This window comes from Bos indicus x Bos taurus, chromosome 17 (assembly GCF_003369695.1).
Source record: "Bos indicus x Bos taurus breed Angus x Brahman F1 hybrid chromosome 17, Bos_hybrid_MaternalHap_v2.0, whole genome shotgun sequence".
NCBI classification, from domain to species: Eukaryota; Metazoa; Chordata; class Mammalia; order Artiodactyla; family Bovidae; genus Bos; species Bos indicus x Bos taurus.
In genome coordinates this window covers 30,736,014-30,763,589 of record NC_040092.1, presented here as the reverse complement: position 1 = coordinate 30,763,589, position 27,576 = coordinate 30,736,014, and the positions used below count along the sequence as shown (strand labels likewise).

Sequence of the window (27,576 nt, the reverse complement as noted above, 5' to 3'; positions counted from 1 at the left end):
TGCATTACTTATGCAATTAAAAAATAAACATCACAAAGTAAATTCAATAACAGATTTAAGAAGGAGGGAGCCTTCAGACTGCTGTAACAGTCTGATGAACATAAAAGGGAAACAAGTTGGGTGGTGTTTGCAGAAATGGAGACCAGGTGGTCGGCGTAAGAGAGAGAAGTTTAGGGCTTGGTACTTGACATTGGGTACCATGTGAGAAAGGAAGGTGGATGGACCTCAGAGGAGTGAAATAGTGAGTTTTTTTTTTTTTTTTAATCAGAAACAGGAAATAAGAGAAGCCACTGATTTGTAAGGAGAAGATCATTTTTATTTTGGAAAGATCAAATTTGCAACACTGATATCCAGGTAAATACTGCAAGTTTCCTAGAAAGACATAATATTTAAAGTACACAGATCAGAACTACCCTGGGGTTAATTGGCTAAATTTTCAACATAACAATAGAAAGCAACTGTTAGTGGACACTGATTGTACTGCATTATGATCATTGTGTAATGTTCCATTTGTAGTTATATATACACACTTAATCCTGGGATAGCTATTTATATATATTTGGGTAGTAAAATGGATCTTAGGAGGCTGCAATATTATATTACAGAAAGAAATTCATTCACATTATTTTCAAGAAATAAATTCTTACAAAATGAGACTATTTTCCATTGGGTACATATCCCACTTAAAACTGTATGGAAATCAAACTCCCTAATATGAATGAAATTTGCAAGGATAAAGAAAAGAGACTACAAGGAAGTATAATTATTATTAATACAAATGTAAATGGTCTAAGTCTTTTTCAAGACACCTTTTTCCTATCACAGTACCATTACGATACTACTGCCCTGGGTCCTAGCAGGATGTTAAGTCTACCAATAGGGTGACTTGTGGCAATTTTAAAATGATTCAGATGGCTAAGCTTCTGCAACTAGAGGGTGCTGAAAGACCACAGAGGATTAGATACATCTCATTTTGTAAAGATTTAGTAATCAGTGACTCTTTTACAAATTAAAGTCTTCAATAAAATAGCCTTGAAATATAGGTTGCAGTTTGCATAAATTGTATGTAAACACACTTTATTATTGAATTAACCATCCAAGATCTCAGCTGCTACTAAATTCTCCACATAAATATATTTATTTGGCCTCATGTTTATGTTACGTGGATTACTGATAGTCCTAGTATCAGCTATGGAGAAATAAAAGGTACTTTGGCTCTGATATTACTAGGAAATTCAAGTCTTATAGACCAGAAAGTACTTATTTTCAAGTTAGAACAAGATCAAAGCAAGTAAATTTAAGTAGTCCAGACTTTCAGCAAGAAAGAAAATGCAACTAGAGGTGAGGCCTAATGAAGTAATCATTTACTTAATTGTTAAATGTTTTGTAACAAGTCAAACATTATTCAAATAAGAAAAAAGAAAATGAAAAAAATTAATTTTACTTTAAAATATGCTAGCATTTTAATAAAATAAAGAAGCTACAATCTTTTAATGATTTTAATTTAATGATTATGGATTTTTCTTCCTAACTCAAGTTACTTCTAGTAATAAGGTATTTTCTTCTTGGTTTCTTAAAAATGGTATGAAATCACAATATTCATTACTATATTCCAATTTAAAATATTTATGACTCTTTTTAAGGCACAATGATTCTGTATACTCTGTATCAACAAAATAAAATCCATGAAAATATATTTAGGTTTTAAAGTGGACTAAATAGAATTTCTTTTATCAGAAATATTTAATCAATATATCTACTTTATCAGAAACCAGAATTCAGCATGAATGTAGGTAAATCTAGATTTCCCTTTATTCCAAAAATGCTTACTGGATTTTATTGTCTGGCATTGCCAACACGGGCACACTTTAAAATTAGCTGACTTTACAAATTAGGAATCTTTTTGAACTTTATTTCTCCACAGCCCCCACATAATTATAGCTGATATATTTCTACTTATAAAGTTATACCATATGTAATATAATTTTGCTTTATCTGTAATAATACCATCTAAAATTATACAAGAATAAGATGGCTTTCTTTGAAAGTTACAAGGAAGATTTGAAATGCTACATACATTGGAATGCTGATCTTAACAGGGTTCAGCGTGCATACCATTTTATTATCAGAATTATCAGAAGTGTTTGCAATTTACACTAACTGGAGAGAAATGTTTGGATTTTATTTTATGTAGTATGCTTATCCTTCGTTTATTCCTAAAGCAATTATGTTTGCTTTACCTAAGTACATCATGATTAGAGCACAGACGTAACACAATCATGCTGCCATTCCACATGAAGGTGCCATATTTGTGTTACAATCCCATGGCATCCAAAATGCAACATACTGCTATGAAAATGCAAAGATTGTTCACAGATTGGCATTTATGAATGAGGTTGGTCACAATGCAATGGGATTTTACTTCATATGAATGGAAAGGGTTTATCATAAATATATAGACCAGTAGATAACATTGAAGAATAAGAAGCAGAAAGGAAACAAGGCTCTCGCGTAAAGGTCGATTCTCTTTGCTGCTGTCGGAATGACGGGTTTGGCAGGAGGCGGCTTCTTGTTGTTCTTGGCCTGAGACTTCCCAAGTCCGTTGTTGACCTCAATGGGTTTTCCATAGCAGTCATAATTGGACAATTCAAAATCTCTCGGTAAGCTTCCCACAATGCTGAAGTCGTTAGATCTCAGATCAGACTTGGACGTACAAACCTTTTTGCATCTAGTCTCCCCAACCTGAGAATAACAATTAAAGACAGAGGGTATTGAGAATTTTTCTACTTATAAAGAATCTGGCAAAACCAATACAATATTGTAAAGTTAAAAAATAAAATAAAATAATAAAAAAAGAAAAAAAAAAAGAAGTTAATATCCAACACATGTAACAGGTCATACAATTCAATATCAAAAAAATAAACAACCTGATTAAAGATCGGCCATAAGAACTAAAAAAAAAAATTGATGGTTTATTCAGTTGGCTAGTGTCTCATTTAATCCACTAACAGAAATAATAGTCCACTGATTAAACCACATAATTACCTGAACATTTATGGTTCTAAAATGTTGCCTATCAATGTAACAAGGCTTAAGTCGTGGGCATAAACTTTCAGGAGGTTGTTTTATGTTAAGGGATCACGGTACCTATCATCATTTATCTTAGGTGCTCCCAGGCTTGTGAGAGTTCTCAGCTGAAAGACTGATTAATAATAAAAATCCAGCATTGAACTATGACACATATCATATTAGTAGACTATACAGAATACAAACATCTTCTGGTGCTTCTAACCTTTGACTTTCCTAGGGATTCTATTTCCAAATTGAGTGGTTTTTAAATGACTGAAGCATGTATCCCTTCAGTGAGACAGACTGTATTTATAAACCACACTCACAAATAACTAAAAATGGTCACAATGATCATAAACCAAAGACTGATGAATGAAAGGCATTCATCACTTGTTGACTAAAGATAAAATAGCTATAGAATCCAAAGAAATTGTGTATATTTCAACCAGATCATATCCTACAGAAAATATTCAGTTGATCATCTCTGAATTTCTAAATTTGACTCAATTTCCTATAATATATAAAATCATTATTTCACACTGAACTCTCTTTGGCCATCAGAAAAGTTCTTGGAAAAGACAGATGTATAGTGCTGACCAGTGATTTAAGGAGTGCCTCCACTGCTTAATCTTCCACTGTTCTTACTTCCAACCTTTGTGATTTACCTTTGGAGTCTTCACTAAAATATTTACTGCTGCTGCTGCTGCTGTCACTTCAGTCATGTCTGACTCTGTGTGACCCCATAGACGGCAGCCCACCAGGCTGCCCTGTCCCTGGGATTCTCCAGGCAAGAACACTGGAGTGGGTTGCTATTTCCTTCTCCAATGCATGAAAGTGAAAAATGAAAGTGAAGTCGCTCAGTCGTGTCTGACTCTTAGCAACCCCATGGACTGCAGCCTACCAGGCTCCTCCGTCCATGGGATTTTCCAGGCAAGAGTACTTGTTACCGAAACTCTCAGTATACTAGAGTTACACTAGTTTTTGCCTTATTATTATAATATGTTGAGTAATTTTTTGAATTCTATTTATATTTACTAGATTATGCCTGGGTAAAAATGATGCTTAATGTAAGACATAAAACAAATGATTCTCCAGCAGTCTTCCAGGTACCAGGACACTGTCCTTTATCTGAACAGACACCGAGGCATGTTTTCTGGGCAAAGTCAAGTGGCACTTTTTAGAGGTGGATAGCAAAGACAACCAACATACACTGAGTGAAAAAACAAGTGAAAATGTGTTTACACATCATCCTGGCTTGATGCATTTAAGTTATTTCTATATTTTTCAATCTTGAACAAGCACTAGTAATGCTTTTTGAAGCTGGTTTACAAATGTTGGCTTTACCATTATATCATTATACTACATAGATATTTTTACACTCCTGTCGGGTAAGAACTTTTGAAAAAGAAGTTTAGGTAAACAAATAGTTTAGGTAATATAATAGTACAAAAGCACTCAAGAAGTAGACTTCCCTGGTGGTCCAGTGGTTATGAATCTTCCAATGCAGGGAACATGGGTTCGACTGCTGGTTGGGGAGCTAAGATCTCACATACTGCACAGAACTAAGCCTGTACATCCACAACTACAGAGCACACGAGACTCAACTAGAGAAGCCCGCGTACCACAGCAGAAGATGCCACGTGTCTCAACTAAGACCCAGTGCAACCAAATAAACAAATAATAAACAGAGAGCATACAAGAAACTGTTAATAAGTAGGAATGGGATTGAGGCTCTGGAAGTTCATCCTTCTTGAACGTCTTATATGTTTAAAAAAATGGAAATCATCAATATATTAAAATATTTAGAAAATGTCTGTTTATCTCCATCCTGGTTTGACTGGACTTTGAGCTAAAGGAAGCAAACCTGAGAAAAGGGGATTCCTGATCCCCATTTTTTTAATGTGTATTTCCAGTCACCCCAGTGTGAGAGCCCAGTGGGGCTTAAAGCAGAATTATGTCTTGATGGAGTCACCACTGATCCAGAGTCTGATCCAAATCAATTTTACACAGCATCTAGGAAAATGTCTGGAGAAAATAAGGACTCATCAATATAATGAAACAGAACAAAGCTAGCAACTAGAATCGAAGTAATTTAAATGCAACTTTGGGGAATCATTCATATATATGCATGAATACATATATTTAAAATTTACTTCCATGTGTTCTATTTAATTCCCCAATTTGAAATCTTAAAAGGTCTCTTTCAGCAAGCAGCCCATCATCATCACACACACACCACACACACGTTTCCACTCACACACCTTCCCAGTAAGTGTCACAAACAGAAGACACAACTTGAAGCTCCAGTTTTTCAGTGTTGTTTGAAGGATGTGTAAGCGAACTGTATAAAGACTGAATCACAACCTGCACTGGAACAGAAATGGGAAGAGCCTCTACGTAACAAACCTTTGCATTATTCTCACTCTCAGAGCAGCCTGCTGTGGGTACTCCAAAAGCACTAATCATGCTTTGGAATCCACATATCAAAACAAAGGAGGACTTAAGCTTCTGACAGTAACTCAGGAAGCATGATTCTTATCAGTTTCTTTTTTTTACTTTTTCACAAAGAAGGCTGTACATATTTACTACAGAAAGGCATTTACTCTGAATAATTCATGACATCACAAATGATTTCATTACCTGTAAGTAACCAGACAAGTAGCCAAATTTATATGATACTATAATCTAAGTAATACATTTAAACACCTCAAAGTTTCTAGTTTTTTAACATAAATTTATTCTTATTAATAGATTCTGCCAGCAATGTTAGTCATTATAAAATTGTATTAATATCTATACAGTTTATTAAAAATGTAGACAATGCATGTTATATTTATTCTGAAAGATTGTTTAAATATAGTAAATACCTAAAAGAAGAATAACTTCAATGTTAAAGTGATAACATGAAAACCACCCCCAAAAGCTTCAGTTTGGTTATACTAAATGTTTAATCATTTAATTTATTAAACCCTCTTCTATAACTGTATTTGGAGATTTTGATATTTGAAATGAGGGGTATGAGTATGTGTGTGTGTGTTGGTGGAGAGAACGTCTACAATGGAAGTAATTTTCAATGATGTGACAGAATTGAATAAGGGATAAAAGTAGGTTCACTACCACTCATAATTCTTTACCTAGTTAACTGGTCTCATCAAACACTTTATACAAACAAAACTTTCTTCAGTTATCACTCTGTACGTCAATATCAAATCAAATCTTTACACGAGTACAAAGATAAAATAAATACTATTTTGTACTTTTCAGGATGGGGAACACATGTATACCTGTGGCAGATTCATTTTGATATTTGGCAAAACTAATACAATTATGTAAAGTTTAAAAATAAAATAAAATTAAGATCAAAAAAATACTATTTAATAAATACAAATAAATATTATTTAGTAAATACTATTTAATAAATATTTACAAAATAAATACTATTTTAAGCATCATAATATATGCATAGGGACTAAATGAACTACTTAAAGTAAGATAGTAACCCTACTTAACACATTCTTAAAGGTGATCTTGGTACTATGATTCTCTAATTTATAATTCCCCCATTGCTCCTCTTAGGAACATGTGACTCATTTACTTTCATCATATAGACTTGTCATTTCTGAAAATTACTGGTAGCAAAAATAAGGTGTTAATGCTACAATAATGAGACTGTCGAGGATGAAAAATGATGCACATAAGAACTTCCAAAGGCTTCCAACTGTAGCCTCTAAGATTGTCTTTGTGGTCCTTCCCAGCTTCAATCTTCACACATGCAAAAGCGAATCACAGTAAACAATGTTGTTTTTTTTTTTTTTAATTTTAGGGAGACGTTGGCTGGAACAAAAAATAAATTCTTTTTCTCTTTTTATCAATGACAATATTTCTTGGCCAGAAGACTTAGGTATGATTTCATGGTGATAAAGGTATCCTCTACAGATGATAAAGATGCTCAGAAGGGAATAATTCCTATATATTTTACTGTATTTAAATCAATTCTTATTGTAAAATATATATAAATTTCATTAAGAAATAGCAGTCATATTCATGCTACATGAAATGCAGCTCTGACTCATCTGGCGGATACCAGTACTGGTTTAGTCACTAAGTCATGTCTGACTCTTGCGAACCCATGGACTGTAGCCTGCCAAGCTCCTCTGTCCATGGGATTCTCCAGGCGAGAATACTGGAGTGGGTTCCCATTTCCTTCTCCAGAGGATCTTCCCGACCCAGCAATCAAACCTCAGTTTCCATGCATTGCCGGTAGATTCTTTACTGACTGACCCATGAAGGAAGACTATGAAGGATACTAGGGGTTGGAAATAGGTTCATGTGAACAGCAATAGGTCCTCAACTGTTTTGATTGAATAAAAGTAGAAATGTATGAATGAAACAAATCAATAAACAAAATATTAGGATTTGTGGAGGAAGTACCAGATTTGGGGAAGGGAGAAACCCAAACAACTATATATGCCTGATGGCAAGTGATTTTAAAAATCAGTATCAAAATACTTCTACAATTCAAATTTCACTGTGTTTTCATTAATCACCATTGTTATTCTGTCTGAAAATAAGTGATACATTCCCTGATTGACGTTATTGAGCAAAAATTTGTATTTTGAAAAGCAAAATATACTAGAACAAAGTATTCTGAAACTAAAGTCATAATTATATTTTACATCAGCAAATTCAATAAATTAAAAGGGCAATGGTTTTGAAATTTCCTTTTTCATATTTTCTTTCATGTGTCAATGTATAACAGTCTTCTGAATTTGTCAGTCTTACACATTTGCTGTAAGTTGGATGTGCCTATTAAAGTTGAGTTATTTTTGGACTCATTTTCATTTTGAAGCTTGTCTCAGGATACAAATTGCACACAGGTTCCTGTGCATCTTGGACATTTCATTTTGTAAGAAATAAGAGTACTTAAATTGATTTCTGGAGATGAAAAGTGAAAGTCACTCAGTCGTGTCTGACTCTTTGCAACGTCCAGGCCAGAATACTGGAGTGGGTAGCCTTTTCTTTCTCCAGGAGATCTTCTCAACCCAGGGATCAAACCCAGGGATCTCTCGCATTGCAGGTGAACTCTTTACCAGCTGAGTCATCAAGAAAGCCCAAGAATACTGGAGCGGGTAGCCTATCCCTTCTCCAGCGGATCTTCCTGACTGGGGTCAAACTGGGGTCTCCTGCACAGCATGTGGATTCTTTACCAGCTGAGCTACCAGAAAAACCCTGGAGATGAAAACCTCTGGTCAACTTTTCAACTCTAAAGCATTATTCTATGACTTTAGTATCAAAATGTTCTAGTAGTTTCAGAATCCAGGCATGTATGCTATTACTAGTTGCTAAAAACATAGAGAATAAAAAGATAAGAGTTTTCAAATATGTTGATTTATTTAAATGTGTGTTTATTTAAATTATTTAAATATGTTGTTTTATTCATTGGGTAGTTATTTTAAAGCTTGAAAGCCAAATTTAGGATAATTCAGTCTAATATCCTGGATCCTACTTATCTTTTATATCTATGTTCACAGATCATGCTGGCATGTTCTCTATTACTCTGAAAATCTGAGTGTAAAGAATCTGTTTCCACCAAGACACTGGTTCATGGAATTAAGACCTAAGATTCTGCTGGCATGTCAGTAAACAAAGAATATTGCAGTCATGAACCAATCACATAACAGCCACCACCCTCCTCTCCAGTGAGCCCTGAGGGAACCCAGGACGGAAACAGGATGCCCCTCATTTGGCAGTCAGTCCTGAAGCCGCCCCCAATGTCGCATCTGAAGGAGACTCAGGATGAGAAAACACAGGGTCCTGGCCCAGACAGCCAAGGTGCACATCAGAGAAATGCCTTCACTAAGCCCAGACTCTCGCATCTTCCCTTACAGAGAAAAGAGCTAAATTCATTAACTTGAGAAGTCTGGTTTTCAATCTGTTAAAAGAGTAACAATAACCTTTTGTTCCAACTACCTAGTCTTTGTTGTAAAGACTCTTGTGCAACCTGGCTCCCCTCTTCCTCTTTGGAGCAGTTCTCTCAGCCTTCTCTGAGATGAAGTCTCCCAGGCCATCAGCCAACCATATGTTGCCCACAAGAAACTCACTTCACATAGAATGATATAGACATGATGCATGGAAAAGGATGGAAAGAGATATGTTAAAGACACGATTTCGTTAAGGCTATGATAACTCCACATTAATGGATATTTTATACTTATTCTTCATGAAGAGGAATAGGGTATAAAGAGCTCTAGGGCCTGAGGAACCTCCCTACAAGGTAGCAATGAAGAATTTGCAAGCAGACTTGACTGAAGGCTTAGAAAATGAGTTGATGACTTAACAGAAAAACAAACAAAAAAGAGCTTCAGGCAGAACCACCTTAGAACAGTTTAGTGGCCTCTGTATCTAAAAGTGTGTTAACACTCTAGGGTTCAGTGGTGGTGGTGGTGGTGAGCAAATGGACATGGTCTGGGGCCAGGGTAGGCAGGAGGGCAAGGTTTCCCAGAGGCAGAATGGTCTGGACCTGTTAGTCTCTTGCAGAACTTCCCATGCTAAGTTCCATGGAACTGGTCCCCTAGATAAGGGTCTTCTCAACTTGAGGATATCAAGTAGGCATAATGGGATAAGTGGACAGGTGTCCTTAACCCTGACATTGCCTGTGGCTAAAGGACTTATCATTACCTGAATCTGGAGGCACTGTTCACTATTCTTAGCCCGATCACCAAGCAACAAAGCAAGGTTATGGTTTTCCAGTTCTTCTCCAGCTACTCACCCTGCACTGGACATATACCAAACCATGGGCATAGTTTCCCTTTGGGCCAGGCACCCAATAAAGAAGTAGCCTGCCTGACATGTGCTTTGTGAAGCCCTCCAACTTGATGCGAAAGAGGTGGGAGATTGAATCAAGAACATGGGCTCCCTATGTCCCCTGGCCATTCGTGAAGGATTGTCACATGAGAAACAGTAGGAAAGTCTGGAGTTTGGGCAAGACCTCCACATTTGATAGTGAACATCATACTGAAGGAATTTAAGCATCCTTGAATTCCACGGAAGTCATCTAGCAATTTGATGGTTGATTTGCTAAGTGTTCTATTCTTTTCCAAAAAGTAGATTGAGCTTAATTCTTTCTCATCTGTGAGCAAGAAATGAGTGTGAATCAATTCTACCAAACCTTTACACCCACAGAACGCATTTCACTGGCCAACGTCAGACGTCATCCTTACCTGCAAGGTGCTGATGTGAACAGGTGTGCTTGCGCCATTCACAGTGTTCTTTTTAGCCACGTTTCCCCCCTTCCCAACTGCTTGCTCAGCCTTGGCAATTCTGGCTTTTTCTGCTTCAACTCGCTTGGGGTTATTGAGCATCACCTGGACGACTGCGTACTCCACCAGGGACGCAAAGCCAAAGAGGAGACATGCGATGAGCCACACGTCCAGCGCCTTCACATAAGACACCTTGGGAAGTTCTGCAGCCAGGGTTGTACACTCAGAGGCCAAACTCAGTACCGAGAAGATTCCTGCAGGACAGAGACCAGAATTCAAGATGCTTCTTGTTGCTGCTGCTGCTGCTAAGTCGCTTCAGTTGTGTCTGACTCTGTGCGACCCCATAGATGGCAGCCCACCAGGCACCTCTGTCCCTGGGATTCGCCAGGCAAGAATACTGGAGTGGGTTGCCATTTCCTTCTCCAATGCATGCATGTATGCTAAGTCACTTCAGTTGTGTCTGACTCTGTGCGACTCCACGGACAGCAGCCCATCAGGCTCTTCTGTCCACAGGATTCTCCAGGCGAGAATACTGGAGTGGGTTGCCATTTCCTTCTAGGGCTGGAGTAAGATGCTTCTTACTCCCATGAAATGTTCTACAATCACTGTTCTTTGATGAAATCTGTCTCCAGTAACTGGAGAAGGAAATGGCAACCCACTCTGGTATTCTTGCCTGGGAAATCCCATGGACGGAGAAGCCTGGTGGGCTACAATCCATTCAAGTCACAAGAGTCAGACATGACTTAGAGACTAAACCACCACCACCTCTCTAGTAACCCATTATCACTCAAGTTCCTTTAAAGCATAAAGAGTAGAAGAAATACTATGTATATAATTTTTATGAAGGAATTATTTAATGTGCGTGAGGATGCATGTAAACACCTAACATTTTTAAAAAATAAATATAAATGTAAACCACGGTATAAAAACTACCATTTGGATCTTATCTAAATATTAAAGATATCTAAAACTATTCCATAGTATCTCTAAGGAAGCCACAGAGCTCTCTGATTAGAGAAGTTATTTCACTTCTTAGCTTTACTCTAAACATTTATAGAGCTGAGTTTTGCTCCCTGAACTACTAAGTCAGAAAAAGAATAGAACATATAAAGCAATTTTCTGATAAGGTTCAAAATTTTTAAAAATCTAATAGAAAAGACAAAGCAAAGAACATCCTGGATTATTTCAGGGAAAATAAATGATTCTAGTTTTTTAAGGAAAGAATGAAATCTTGTTATATGTTTTATTAACCTTTATGGGATGCTAACTAGTTGTGTATCAATTTAAGTCAAATATGTGTAAAATTCCAAAGGAGAATAGCAATAATTCATCTCCCTCCTTCTCTCCCCTCCTGCCACACTCCTAAACTTTCCCTGGGTCTTCCTTCCTCAGTATTTTCAGAAGAGGGGCTGGGAAGCCTGACTTGTTGGGACCATCACCACCACATACTGGGCTGGAGCCTCAGGTGAGGTCAATGAAGCCTCACTCTAAGTCAAGCAGGAGCAGGTTTGCCCCGGCTCTTGAGAGTGAATTTCAATTATGGGGCTATGTGCACCTTTTTCTTCCTAGATGTGACCACTTCTGAGAGCTAGTGAATATATTACCCTAATGATGAAAGATGTACTTGGCTGTCTTTGCTCTTGCACTGGGAATACAGTAAGTACTATACTAGTATCAATAATCAGCTAAAACATTGAAAAATATATATTCCATCACTTTCATCATTTCAGAGGCTTCTGAAAGGTGTAGAGATTTTTTATTTTTGTTTGTAAATACTGAAGAGCTAAGAGACTCTCCCAGAAAGAGATACTTTTTGTAAAATATAACTTCTGCAGATAGAAATAATATTAAGTATATATATATGTGTGTATATATATATATATATATATATATATATACTTGTATATAACAATATTTGGAGAAGGCAATGGCACCCCACTCCAGTACTCTTGCCTGGAAACTCCCATGGATGGAGGAGCCTGGTGGGCTGTAGTCCATGGGGTCTGGAAAGTCAGACACGACTGAGCAACTTCTCTTTCACTTTATACTTTCATGCATTGGAGAAGGAAATGGCAACCCACTCCAGTGTTCTTGCCTGGAGAATCCCAGGGACAGGGGAGCCTGGTGGCTGCTGTCTGTGGGGTCACCCGCACAGAGTTGGACACGACTGAAGAGACTTGGCAGCAACAGTAGCATATAACAATATTACATATATACATGTATATAATAATATTACATATATATTTAGGCTTGCTAAACATCTCATTTACTATTATAGTAACTATCCTTCATCCTGATGAAAACTAATTATGTAATAGCACTATATTTTAAAAGTTAACATAGGTTTTAATGTTTTCTAACCTGGAAGTGAAAAGTAGCATAAAAACCCAAGATCTTCTCAATCACTGCCGTAACCTCAGTTAATTATAGTTATGGGCACTCAATTGGTAAGTCATTTTTCCAAAACATTTTTTCTTAATTTTTAATCAAATGTTATGTCAACTTAAGCAAAAAGGGGCCTTGAGATAGACTATACTGACCGTTCTCTGTTTTCATGGCATTCCATTCTCATCAATAACAGAATGTATCACATTGTAGCAAATTTAGTAGCATACCTGAGTCTTTGTCTTGACATGTTAGCAACCTTATGAACGAAATGGACAATAGTGCCAGATTATAGAAGGTCTTAAAAGTCCTAAGGTGAACCTCTAATTGTATTTGGTAGAGAAATGATATTATCAAAAGAATGTTTCAGTAATGTCCCTCCAGTAGGGATATACAAATAGACTAAGAAAGAGAAAATAGGAGATTCAGAAACAAAGAATAACAAAATGAATGATAGGATTGATGTAGAAAGAGGGATTCTGGAGGAGCACTTTTTAAAACTTGGTTACCGATTAAGAAAGAAGGTAGACTGAGACAAACTTCTGGACAGAACGACTGGGGAAACATGAAATACATAATAGGAATAGGAGGCTATAGAAAAGATGTGACTTTGAAAGGAAAATACCTAGTTAGGTCAAATCAGGGTCTAGAAACAAAAACTGGGAACTTGTTAAAGGACAAACTGGTCAGTCAGTATCATTTAGGGGCATCATGGTGAAAAGGGGAGGGACTCTGAGGCAGGGATGCTCAGGCGTCAGAAAAGGGGGATCAAAGAAGCAGAGAGGAATTAGGAGGGATAGGATATTAATGGACATTTGGGAGGTATTTAAAGTCCCAGGTGTTAAGTTAATAAAACCCATAATGGCCAATTCCACTAAGATTTGTATCGTTTTGAAGAAGCTGGAATGGAAATGGAGATGAACTGAGGGACATGACTGTGAACCTTGTCTACAGGAAACCATTAAAATAGGAAACGTCCATATGCTCTTTCATCCTAAAATAAGAAATTTGAGAAAATAATATTTCTCTAGACAATTCAGTATTTTCTTAAGACAGCTGTCAGATGGGATTACTTCATTTCTAACTAACCCATAGTGAAATTTTGCCTGAATTTTACTATATTATGAACCAATAAAAAGAAATGTGAAGTCCATCATTCATACAAATGTGGATTTTTATAATTTCAATATTGTATTCTTAATAAAATATCCTTATTTAATGGAGCACCTCTCTAATAAATGTCAGGACTTCTTGGTTTAATATTTCTAAAAACGTTTAAAATATATAGTCCTTATTTGTCATTTGTTAATTTTCTCTCCCTAGTGCAAAAACGAATCAAGTCTAGATTTCAAATCAGGGAATATGCCATAAAATTCTTATCAATTCTGATAAATAGATGTGGAGGTCTACATATATTAAATGTTATGGCTGACAAATAATATAAATTAAAGCAATAATAAATTACATAAAGAACTGACCTGGACAAAAACATTTATAAAGAATTCAGAGGGAAGAGAAAGTTGTTTAGCTCATCAGTATAAAGAAAATACTTTATAGTGATAAAATCCTTACAGGACCACTATGTATAGTGAACTCTGATTGACTGTGGGATGTCCAGAGAGTTTTCATTTAGCCAATCTCAGAGGAAACATCTGTAGAATGATTCTTAAATAGCACATATGCTAGGAACTTCCCTGGTGGCTCAGACGATAAAGCGTCTGCCTGCAATGCAGGGGACTTGGGTTCAATCCCTGGGTCAGGAAGATCCCCTGGAGAAGGAAATGGCAACCCACTCCAGTACTCTTGCCTGGAAAATCCCACAGATGGAGGAGCCTGGTAGGCTACAGATGGAGGAGTCTGGTAGGCTACTGTCCATGGGGTCGCAAAGAGTTGGACACGACTGACCTACTTCACTTCACTTCACTTCACTTCATGCTAGGAATGCACTGAATTAAAGAGGAATACCTGTGGTGGATTCATGCTGATGTATGGCAAAACCAATACATTATTGTAAAGTAATTAACCTCCAATTAAAATAAATAAATTTATATTAAAAAAAAACAAAAAGCAAAAAAAAAAAATGAAGAGGAATACCAAAGCTAGAAGACTAAAAAAGGAAAAGAAGAAAAAAAGGGAAAAAAAGTGTGAAGAATGGAAAGGAAAAGAAAGGGGGTTCTATTCACAACAAACAGAACCAACAGAGTGAGTTTGGAGAAACTGTGCGTAGCAGCTACTATCTAAACCTAAAATCTTTTTTATCCCACACTGAGATGAATTACAGTACTCTCTAAATTCCTATATATGTAGTTGTTATTAATAACATGAAAATTCATTTAGAAATACTGCTAAATTATTATATCAGCATGTTATCATTTCACATCATTCTAACCAAAGGACAATTAAAAGCAAAACTACAGTTGCTACCATGTGCAAATCCAAAAATAGTTTTGAAATTTTTGAAGGAGATTCTTACAATCAAAAAGATCTTGAATCATGCTCCAGATGATAATAAAGGCTATAAGAAAAAAGAAAGGTACTATAAGAAGAAAGAAAGAAAGAAAGACAGGTGGCCTGCTGCTGCTGCTGCTAAGTCGCTTCAGTCGTGTCCGACTCTGTGCGACCCCACAGACGGCCGCCAACCAGGCTCCCCCATCCCTGGGATTCTCCAGGCAAGAACACTGGAGTGGGTTGCCACTTCCTTCTCCAATACGTGGCCTACTAGAGATCTGAATTGTGACCTGAGTTACTCATCTTTTTACATTTATGACTGAAAATTATTTGTTTTAAAAAATCCTTTTTTAGCAGCAACAAAAGCATTTTATGTATCAGGAAAAAAAAATGTTACAGCTTACTTAGAGTAAGAAGTAGAAGACATTCCTGCCACAATCACTTTTATAGTTAAAGAAATAGCTGAAGACAAAGCCTACCTAAAATGCACAGAAGAAGCTCTGATTTTTGTTAACAGTGAAGAATGTAAATCAAAAAAAGACAGGAAGAAAAATAAAACTAGAATACAAACCAATCCTTTTTTTAAAAAAGCAAAATGAATCTAGGGTAAATGATACATGTTTTTCTCCTAAATTTTTAAAAAATAATATGAGCCATCCTAGGAAAAGATTGGAAAATTGATTTTGTAATCTTTTGAAACAATGTAGGGAAAAAAGAGAGAAAGGAAATATACACTGGGTCAAAATAGCCATATTGACAGAATATCCTGAAATTTAATTTAAGTCAGTAACATGATTTCATTTTTCTTTTTGGGTAAAATTAGAAATATGTGTGAGTCTAATATCAGAGCTTCAAAATACCTGAAGCATAATTCCATAATTAGAGTTGGAGATTTTAACCATACCCTCATCAATAACTATGACTTAGACAAAAGACAGGAAAGATTTTAAAAGTACTATCAACTGACTTGGCTCCATTCATATTTATGAATACTACACCAACAATGACAAGCATGCACTGCAAGTGTACATGGGATGATGCCAGGAAACATATGCTGGGCTGGGCCATCAAAAAAGGCTCAATAAACATAGAAGTATTGAAATCATCAACTTTGTTCCCTGATAAGATTAAAAACAAATCATATTCAAGTACTTAAGAAAATCCTAACTATTTGGAAACCAAACTACACACATCTAAAAAATCCATGGGCTCAATAAGAAATCATAATGTAAATAAGAAGAAAAATGTTAATGAAAGAAGGTAAAAATATATCAACATTTGTGCACTTCAGCTAAAGGAGGCCTTACAAGGAACTTTGTAACTTTAAGGGCTCAAATTAAAAAAGAAGAAAGACCTAAAATGAACGGAGTTTCAACTTCAAGCATCAAGAAAAAGATAAAATAAAATCTATTAGAATCTAAACAAGAGTAGGTATATGTTTCTGTATGGCTGATTCACTTTGCTGTACAGCAGACTCTAACACAACATTATGAATCAACTATGTTCCAATAAAAATTATTACTCCTAACAAATTAATTTAAAAAATAAAAAAATTAAAAATCTAAACTAAGTGAAAAGAAAGAATAAAGAGCTAAAATCAATGAAAAAGAAAAGTAAATAGAAAAAATGAATGAAATCATAGCTTATGTTTTGAAAATACCAAGAAAATGGATAAGCCTTTAGCTAGAGCAGTAAAAAAAAAAAAAAAATTGACCAGTTAACAGTATCAGGAATATATAGGATTGAACACATTGCTACAGCTAGACATTAAAAGGAAAATCAATATTATGAACATGTTTGTACCAATAATTTTTCCAATTCATCTATCATCTAGAAATCAATTGGTAAAATTCACCAAATAAAGGGAAACAACATAAACATTTAAACATACACAGAGAAAGCATCTGGCAAAATTCAACAGTCATGATAAGTTCAGTTCAGTTCAGTCACTCAGTCGTGTCTGACTCTTTGCAAGTTGGAATAGAGAGCTGGTATTATAAGCAACAGTGAATGCTTCAACTATTGCTACCCAGGGTTAGGAATAAACATCTCTCACAATTCTATTCAACATTGTACTAGAGGCACCACAAGAAGACACAAAAATTAAGTGTTTGGGGAGTATGTGACAGAGGAGTATATAAAACAAACAAAACAGTATATTACATTGATAAAGCCTTACAAATAGCTGTGAAAAGAAGAGAAGTGAAAAGCAAAGGAGAAAAGGAAAGACATAAGCATCTGAATGCAGAGTTCCAAAGAATAGCAAGGGGAGATAAGAAAGCCTTCCTCAGCGATCAGTGCAAAGAAATAGAGGAAAACAACAGAATGGGAAAGACTAGAGATCTCTTCAAGAAAATTAGAGATACCAAGGGAACATTTCATGCAAAGATGGGCTCGATAAAGGACAGAAATGGTATGGACCTAACAGAAGCAGAAGATATTAAGAAGAGGTGGCAAGAATACACAGAAGAACTGTACAAAAAAGATCTTCATGACCCAGATAATCACGATGGTGTTATCACTAAGCTAAAGCCAGACATCCTGGAATGTGAAGTCAAGTGGGCCTTAGAAAGCATCACTACGAACAAAGCTAGTGGAGGTGATGGATTCCAGTTGAGCTTTCTCAAATCCTGAAAGATGATGCTGTGAAAGTGCTGCACTCAATATGCCAGCAAATTTGGAAAACTCGGCAGTGGCCACAGGACTGGAAAAGGTCAGTTTTCATTCTAATCTCAAAGAAAGGCAATGCCAAAAAATGCTCAAACTACTGCACAATTGCATTTATGTCACACGCTAATAAAGTAATGCTCAAAATTCTCCAAGCCAGGCTTCAGCAATACATGTACCGTGAACTTCCAGATGTTCAAGCTGGTTTTAGAAAAGGCAGAGGAACCAGAGATCAAGTTGCCAACATCCGCTGGATCATCAAAAAAGCAAGAGAGTTCCAGAAACACATCTATTTCTGCTTTATTGACTATGCCAAAGCCTTTGACCGTGTGGATCACAATAAACTGTGTAAAATTCTGAAAGAGATGGGAATACCAAACCACCTGACCTGCCTCTTGAGAAACCTATATGCAGGTCAGGAAGCAACAGTTAGAACTGGACATGGAACAACAGACTGGTTCCAAATAGGAAAAGGAGTTCGTCAAGGCTGTATATTGTCACCCTGCTTATTTAACTTCTATGCAGCGTACATCATGAGAAATGCTGGGCTGGAAGAAGCACAAGCTAGAATCAAGATTTCTGGGAGAAATATCAATAACCTCAGATATGCAGATGACACCACCCTTATGGCAGAAAGTGAAGAGGAACTCTTGATGAAAGTGAAAGAGGAGAGTGAAAAAGTTGGCTTAAAGCTCAACATTCAGAAAACGAAGATCATGACATCTGGTCCCATCACTTCATGGCAAAAAAAAAAAAAAGATAGGGAAACAGTGGAAACAGTGTCAGACTTTATTTTTGGGGGCTCCAAAATCACTGCAGATGGTGACTGCAGCCATGAAATTAAAAGACCCTACTCCCTGGAAGGAAAGTTATGACCAACCTAGATAGCATATTCAAAAGCAGAGATATTACTTTGCCAACAAAGGTCCATCTAGTTAAGGCTATGGTTTTTCCAGTGGTCATGATGGATGTGAGAGTTGGACTGTGAAGAAGGCTGAGCACTGAAGAATTGATGCTTTTGAACTGTGGTGTTGGAGAAGACTCTTGAGCGTCCCTCGGACTGCAAGGAGGTCCAACCAGTCCATCCTAAAAGAGATCAGTCCTGGGTATTCATTGGAAGGACTGATGCTAAAGCTGAAACTCCAATACTTTGGCCACCTCATGTGAAGGGTTGACTCATTGGAAAAGACCCATTTCTCCAAAGAAGACATACAGATGGCTAACAAACACGTGAAAAGATGCTCAACATCACTCATTATCAGAGAAATGCAAATCAAAACCACTATGAGGTACCATTACACGCCAGTCAGAATGGCTGCAATCCAAAAGTCTACAAGCAATAATTGCTGGAGAGGGTGTGGAGAAAAGGGAACCCTCTTACACTGTTGGTGGGAATGCAAACTAGTACAGCCACTATGGAGAACAGTGTGGAGATTCCTCAAAAAACTAGAAATAGAACTGCCTTATGATCCAGCAATCCCACTGCTGGGCATACACACTGAGGAAACCAGAAGGGAAAGAGACACGTGTACCCCAATGTTCATCACAGCACTGTTTATAATAGCCTGGACATGGAAGCAACCTAGATGTCCATCAGCAGATGAATGGATAAGAAAGCGGTGGTACATATACACAATGGAGTATTACTCAGCCATTAAAAAGAATACATTTGAATCAGTTCTAATAAGGTGGATGAAACTGGAGCCTATTATACAGAGTGAAGTAAGCCAGAAAGAAAAACACCAATACAGTATACTAACGCATATATATGGAATTTAGAAAGATGGTAACAATAACCCTGTATATGAGACAGCAAAAGAGACACTGATGTATAGAATAGTCTTATGGACTCTGTGGGAGAGGGAGAGGGTGGGAAGATTTGGGAGAATAGCATTGAAACATGTATAATATCATGTACGAAACGAGTCGCCAGTCTAGGTTCAATGCACGATACTGGATGCTTGGGGCTTGTGCACTGGGACGACCCAGAGGGATGGTATGGGGAGGGAGGAGGGAGGAGGGTTCAGGATGGGGAACACATGTATACCTGTGGTGGATTCATTTTGATATTTGGCAAAACCAATACAATATTGTAAAGTTTAAAAATAAAATAAAATTTAAAAAAAAAGGAAAAGACCCTGATGCTGGGAGGGATTGGGGGCAGGAGGAAAAGGGGACGACAGACAATGAGATGGCTGGATGGCATCACTGACTCAATGGATATGAGTCTGAGTGAACTCCGGGAGTTGGTGACGGACAGGGAGGCCTGGCGTGCTGCGATTCACGGGGTCGCAAAGAGTCGGACACGACTGAGTGACTGAACTGAACTGAACTGAAACACTATTTTAGAAAAGTGAAACATACTTTCCCCATAAAATGCAGAAATCTCACTTCTAGGTCTTTATGCAAAAGTAATGAAAACATATACCCACACAGAGGCTTGTACACAATTATTCGTAGCATCATTTGTAATACTCCAAAACTGGAAACAACCCAAATCCTCAACAACTGTTTAATAGGAAAGCATACTATTGAAGTGGAGCAGGACCCTATGGGTTTTGTCCCTTATGTCTTCTGTCTGCCTTCTGTCTGTGGAAAAACTTAAGCCAAAGAATAAGTTTAATCAGAGAAGTGAGAAAATGCAGAAACAAAAGAAAACAAAGGACATCAAATAATAATAGTTTAGTCATTAAGCATCGTCAAAAACCTTTGGCTTCCCTAGTGGCTCAGTGGTAAAGAATCCTCCTGCAACACAAGAGACTCAGGAAATGCAGGTTCTATCTCTGAGTTGGGAAGATCCCCTGGAGGAAGAAATGGCAACCCGTTCCAGTACTCTTGCTGGGAAAATCCCATAAACAGAGGAGCCTGGTGGGCTACAGTCCACGTGGTCACAAAGAGTCAGACATGACTAAGCATGTGTGCATGCATGCACAAGAACCTTTAGTTCCTTCTCAAAAGCTGTAGATAATATTCTAAGTCATATCTTGTGAGCCGTCATGTTCATACTGAAACCCCCACCAAGTGGAGAAGTTAACTACACGATTACCAGACTGTAGCCATGACATGTGCACTTAGCTTAGTCGTGTCTGACTCTTTGGGACCCCATGGACTGCAGCCTGCCAGCTCCTCTATCCATAGGATTTTCCAGGCAAGCATACTGGAGTGGGTAGCCATTTCCTTCTCCAGGGGATCTTCCTGACCCAGGGATCGAACCCAGGTCTCTTGCAATGCAGGTGGATTCTTTACCGTCGGGGAACGGTAAAGGGAAGGGAAGCCCTTCCATGGGGAAGCCCAGCCATGACATACACTGCCAACATACTGACCGATCCCACTTTAAATTTATGATCATTGACGTCAAGAGGTCCAGGATCCTACCAGGTAGTCAGGATGTATTTCCTCTGTTTCTTTACTACTTTGTCTCTCCCTTCAATCCTGCAACACTCTCTCCCACCACACCTGCAACTCATGATCTTTCTTACTACTTTATTAAAAAATCAAACTCAATGACAAGCCCCACAACCACATTTGTCCACGTTCTCTGTCTATGCCCACTTGCCCTGCCTTCTCTCCTGACCCTACAGACCAGGGTCAGTCATCTCAATGCACAGGGCAAATGTAACTCACCACCTATTTCTATAAATCAAGTCTTATTGGGATACATTCTCATTTCTTCAGCTATGTATTTTCTAAGGCTGCTTTAGCACTATGATAGAAGATTTGGGGATCTCAACAGAAACCTAAAATGTTTATTCTCTACTCTGTTACGGAAAGAGTTTGCTGACCCCAAGGAAAAATTGACTTTAGCAAAGTCCAGTCTCTCCCTTGCCTACCACTCATGTTCCCTCACTACTGCTGCATTTCTTCCATTGCTAATTTTTTCCTTTCCTACTGATTATTTTCCACCAAAAATAACCATGCGCTGACAGTCTGCCTTAAAAAAAACAAAACCAGAAACCTTCTTGACTCCCATTCCCACCCCTACCATTTACCTATCCTCTTTTACTTTTGGCACCTAACAGTGTCCAACGAGTTGTTCACACTGCCCATCTCCAGGTCCCCCTCCTATGCACTCCTGAAGTCACTCCCACCAGGCTTTCTCCTTCTCCTCACTCCATGGACACTCTTTGTCCTGCACGCCAGCGACTCCCCAGGCTGCTAAAGCCAAGGGCAATCTTTAGCCCTGGCCTTGACCTACGGGCACTGACTGGTCACTCTCCTTCCCTGAAAACACATAATTATCCACTTGGCAGGATTCTAGGAAACCACATCACATGGGTTGTTCCTCATCTTCTCAATCTCAAGGATTTAGCCCTGAGACTCCGCTATCTCCATTCCACTCACCCCTCTAAATACCATCTAAATCCTGAGAAATCTCAAACTCAGATCTCCAATTTTGTTTTCTCCAAGACCTGCTATCTCCACCTAACAGATATCTCAAACTCAGTGCATCCAGAACCTCCCCACATTCTCAAAACTACTCTACCTGAAGCTTTACTCACCTCTGTTAATGGCAATTTCACCTCTTAAGTTTATTCTACTTTCTTAAATCCCACATGCAACACATCTACAAATCTCTCTCTACCACATCCATCATCTAATATTCATAAGTACCTCCACTAACACTCCCTGGTTCACACCAGTGATTATTTCAGGCTTCCTACCCGCTTTCCTTGCTTCTATTTTTGCCGCCTTTGCTGCCTTTCAGCCTATTCTAAACAAAGAAGTAAAGAGAAACAGTTAAAATTTCAATCAGATCGACTCAAAAGCTCTCAGGGCCTTCACATTTCACTCTGAATAAAAGCCAAAGTCACCAGAATTCCTTAAGAAGTGTTCCATAGCCCATCTCTCACCACTGTTAATTTTCTGACCTCATCTACTGATTCCCCCTTCTCTTACTGGATTCCTTAGTGTTCTAGGCAGGCTTCTGCCTCAAGGATGCTCCCCTGATTGCTGACCAGTCACTCCCTTCCTAGAAATCTATACTGGTCCATTCACTCCCCTCCTTCCTGCTCTTCTCAACATCACTTTCTTATTGAGGCAATTCTCCACAAGCAGGCTGCTGCCCTCAACTTTCCATTCTGTGTCTCCATCTTACATATTCTATGTTGTACTTATTTGGTGTCTGTTTCTTCCCAAGAGCGCATAAATTCACTGAGGCTGAGTTGTGCTTTTAAAAATCTATTTTATAAACTATTTATTCACTACTTACTTTACATCCCATCATTTTGCATAGTACCTAGCCCATAGTCAGTGCTCCATAGGTATCTGCTGAATAAACTAGAATGTGTCTAAGTGCTTTGTAAAGTAATATGTAAATGAGGCACATTATGAACTCATGAATGGGCTTAACACTCACTTTTTTCCCCAAATTTCCAAAAGTCCCTGCAGTACTTTTTCATCCCTGTTGATGTCCAAGAGTATGTTCGTAGAGGCTGGATCTGATGGCTAGTTGTAACAACTGGTAGGCACAGAGCTGGAATTCAGACCTGGTTTGATTCTAGAGATCGATATTTAACCATTAACTTCTTTCCAAATAGTGGGTCTGCTGGATGCTAAGTGATAGCTCAAGAATTTTATAATCAGAAGTCCTATAAGAGATGAGGGTTTACAGAGAGTTTCCTCCAAAAACAAGCCAGAGATTGGGATGTCTCCAGAGCATCCTTGGAAGGCTGATATTTCAATTTATATCACTTCATGAGAGTAAGATAACTCTAATAAACAGAATATTTAGCAATTTAAGGGAAAAGCATGATATTTTTGACAAGCATAAGACTTGATTTTAAATCAAGTTTTGAGGTATTTTAGTCCCAGTACAGTATCTACAAAGTTAATTCTACTTTCCTAAAGGATTAATCTAGCAATTATATTGTCTTCCTTAGAGATACACAATTCTTAGGATGAAATTTCTCACTTTTTTTGCTTATTAAGATATAGATCTGGTCTCTGTGGTTTTTATTAGAGAAAAATCACCAAATTTCTTATCTGGATAAAATTGTCATTTTCATTGGCTCTTTCCTGATTTCCTATTCTTTAATATCTGTATTTAGTTCCTCCAGTAAGTCAGGAGGGAGGCTTGCACAAGGCCTTTTTGATGATAGAAAAAAAATAAAATCCTGAAACTAATCAGGTTGCTGAGAGGTCAGATATTTCACAGACTTACCTATGTAAGTTTCATGTGATGTTCAGAAAACACACACATACATATGAGTGACAAATTTCAAAACTCTCCAAGCAATCAAAATGTGTTGTTACGATGCTCTTACTTTAAAGTTTATTCACTTTACCCAGAATAAAGGCTCTCAATTATTTTCCCAACCAAAGACTATTTAAGCCTTAATACAGATATAATTTCCAACTCTGGCTAGTGGTGTTTCTATGTCACAGAGCATTAAAAATAACAAACAGGCTTGATACATATCTATAGGATCACCAGATCCTATTTTCTCTAGCTCTCCTGATGGTACGCACACAGTAATTAGTGTTCAGGAAAATGATGCCAAGTCATTTTTAAAACGATAAATGTTATTACACATTCCCTGATGAAAAGTATGAGATGGTATATAAAATGATTTAGAAAGATTTCTACCCAAATAGTCATTCATTTTTAAGCTTGGCACTACTGGGGATTTTAGGCTTCCATTATCCATGAAAATCGCTTATTAATAGTTATTTCATGAGCATCAATTTAGGGTGGATTAACTGCTTAAAATACCCCAAGGACACAAAAAGAGAAAACTTGGCTTAATTATAGAATGCATAAACAGAGAGAAAATCTAGTTCAATGTCAAGAATTGGAGAAAGTCTGAGGAAAAGGTTACAAACCATTCCAAGACTCATTGTTTCTAAATGATTTAGTATGAATTCAAAACTACGCAGTCTCTTCTATAAAGACGCAAGCACGCTCCTGACCCCCAGAGAGAGACACTTTACCCAGGGGAACTCTGGCAGCACTGGCATCAGGGTTGATCCAGAAGGAAAGCCAGGACAGAACCACGATGAGCAGGGTCGGGGCATAGACGCCCATCATGTAGAAGCCCACCTGCCTCCTCAGGGTGAAGATGACTTCCACACACGTGTAGTACCCTGCCAGACACAGAGGCAAACAGGAGTGAGGTTCCTGGCACATCCGACTGCAAAATCACAGTGTGCACGTAAATCAGGAGTCATTGCTGCTTGAGGCAACTTCACAAAGTGAACCCCACCAAAAATGGAGTATTTTTTTCTGTAAATATACATCATTTATGTGATATAAGAGGATGGAATTATGGGACCTGTTTCACCCAACCTTTTGCAACTCCATTATGAGACTGAGAAGCAAACTTCCATGCTGCTCTGTGATACCCAGTCTCAGCTTTTAAGTCTTTGTTCAGAGATTTTTCAATGACTTAAACTTTTTATCATCCTTGGGTACTCTGAGAGCCCCTGGGAACAGCAAATTGAAGCAGCGCAAGTCTACAAAGAAACACTCCTGGATTATGCATTGTCAACATAATTTTCAGCCTTGTGAACCACTTCTTATCTGGGAGGACTGGCCCACTACAGTAGCTCATATGCATATTTATACTTTAACCCTGAAGATAGTGTAAGAGGTAAACATTAGCAAGGATAAGAAATGAATGTCCCCAGTCCATGAAGGTAAAAGGTTACAGACGGCAGACATCTGACATCTCTCCAAGCCTCCCCTGGCTCCACTCCAGGACCTTGAATGTTCCCTAATCGAGGGAAAGGATTTCACTTTCACAGACATAGACAAAAGCAGACACCACTTTACAACATCATTCTAGAGCTACCATGATATCAACTAGTCTTCCAAATTAATCACAAATTATGGGCCGCCTCATAATAGCCTTTGCTGACTGGAGAAAGAAAATAAGTGACACAAATATTCTCGCGGCATTGGCATAGAAGAGACATTTCCAGATGTCTGAGATGCTTTATTTTAATGCTTACTTTAGATAAAAATGTCATTTCCCATTCAACAAAAGGAAGGTTATGTATGAATTTCAAAAAGTTAAAATATTTTCAGCTGTGCTCAGCTTAAACTGTACAAAATTATTTTCAAATGTCAAAACAAATGAATGAACAGTGAATAAATAAAATAATTATGGGGCAAAAGGCAATATTACTTTTTACTATGCTAACATGTGTATAACTCTGGCGGATTCATGTTGATATATGGAAAAACCAATACAATATTGTAAAGTTAAAAAATAAAATTAAATTAAAAAAATAAAATAAAAATAAAAACTTGCATTTATCTCTTTTTGCTAGTTGGGAAGAAGACATATACTTCAGATGCTAGAATAGTTGTCACGTCATTTTTATTCGTTAGTAGTATCCAGAGTAGTAATTGCACACAATGCACATGTTAAAAACTGTTGAATAAAAGAATGGCTATTCTTATCCTTTTATCAAATAACCTAGATTAGAAATCTATCCTTTTCCTAATGTGAATTATAATGATCGATACCTCAGAGAGATTAGAAAGATATTAGGGCTAATACATAACAAATATAAAGAGCTGATATGAACTGAAGTAAATTCTAATTATGCCAAATGTTTCCATATTATATCAAAAAAAGCAATGCACAGTGTTTGTCTTTTTTAAATTTTAATTTCACTGAAAGTGAAAGTGTTAGCTGCTCAGTTGTGTTCGACTCTTTGCAACCCCATGGACTGTGGCCTGCCAAGCTCCTCTGTCCATGCAATCATCCAGGCAAAAATACTGGAGTGGGTTGCCATTCCCTTTAACTTCATTAAACTAAGAAATTTGTGAAAATCGTGCACAGGTTCTAAGAAGACATGAAGGGCAAACCGATGGAAACTTCCTCTCCTTATTCAATGCCCATCTCTTATTTCAACTTCCTTCCTGGACAAATAAGAACAAAAGCTTCCAACTAACAATCATGGGCAAAACTTCCAAAATGTCATCTTTTACAAGTCTATTTGCTGTGATCAAGAAGGCCCACAGTGTTTCCTACGAGTGGTTCTGAAGTACCTTGCTTTGTAAGAGCACCACTTGCTCAAGGTAACTAATTCCACTCCCATCTAGTGCCTATGAAGTAGGGAAGGACACATATGTGTTTACCATGTATCTTTAGGAGCCTAGGTTGTCACAAAGATCGTAATAATTTTCTATAAGGTTGCTTACTTTCAAATGCATTTTGTATCCTATCCCCTCACATATAGATGACAGCCTAGAAACTTAAGTCCTTCATCTGAAGGCACCCCGCTGGGGAACTTCCCAGGACTTGGATGCATGTGGCAGAGAAATACATGCTTGGATATAACAGTGATTTGCTCCATAAGCTTTTATCAGAAACATTTCTTGATCTTTTTTGATCTTTTCGTGGTACTGTTAAATTTATGAGAGGCAGGTGGGCAGCTAATTGATATAAATGTTCATTGGCGAATTCAATTTACTATTTCCTATGAGGCTTTACTTGATTATTATTCACTTGGGCTTCCAATGTAAGTATAGAAATTGAATTTGGAATTATACTTTCATACTCATATTTTTCTCCACCTCTGTAATTTCTATAATTACAAAAACAGTAATTTTTAATAAAGTTAAAGCCAAATCATGATTTTTGGATAATTTTATACAAATTAAACAAAGTATTGGCCATCCTTTTGTACATGCTGCCCTCTGTCTTATCCACTATTCTACACTGTTAAGCATTCCATATATTTTGAATGTTCTGTTTTTCTACATATATTTCTAAGTATTATCCAAACACTAAAATGT

At 37.4% G+C, this 27,576-nt stretch overlaps 1 protein-coding gene across 2 annotated transcripts in view; it reads right to left on the bottom strand.

The window, feature by feature from the left end:
* Positions 1–294: 294 nt before the first annotated feature.
* Positions 295–27,576, bottom strand: part of GLRB (glycine receptor beta) — an 89,408-nt gene continuing 62,126 nt past the window's right edge. Inside the window, exons 8-10 of one of the 2 annotated variants that reach the window (XM_027567215.1) lie at positions 24,759–24,911; positions 10,290–10,582; positions 295–2,742 (exon numbers count right to left, since the gene is read on the bottom strand). In XM_027567215.1, the coding sequence (XP_027423016.1) occupies positions 2,446–2,742; positions 10,290–10,582; positions 24,759–24,911 (743 nt within the window). In that variant the 3' untranslated portion in view covers positions 295–2,445. The remainder of the gene's footprint in view (positions 2,743–10,289; positions 10,583–24,758; positions 24,912–27,576) is intronic. The other variant, XM_027567216.1, reaches the window with a different exon arrangement.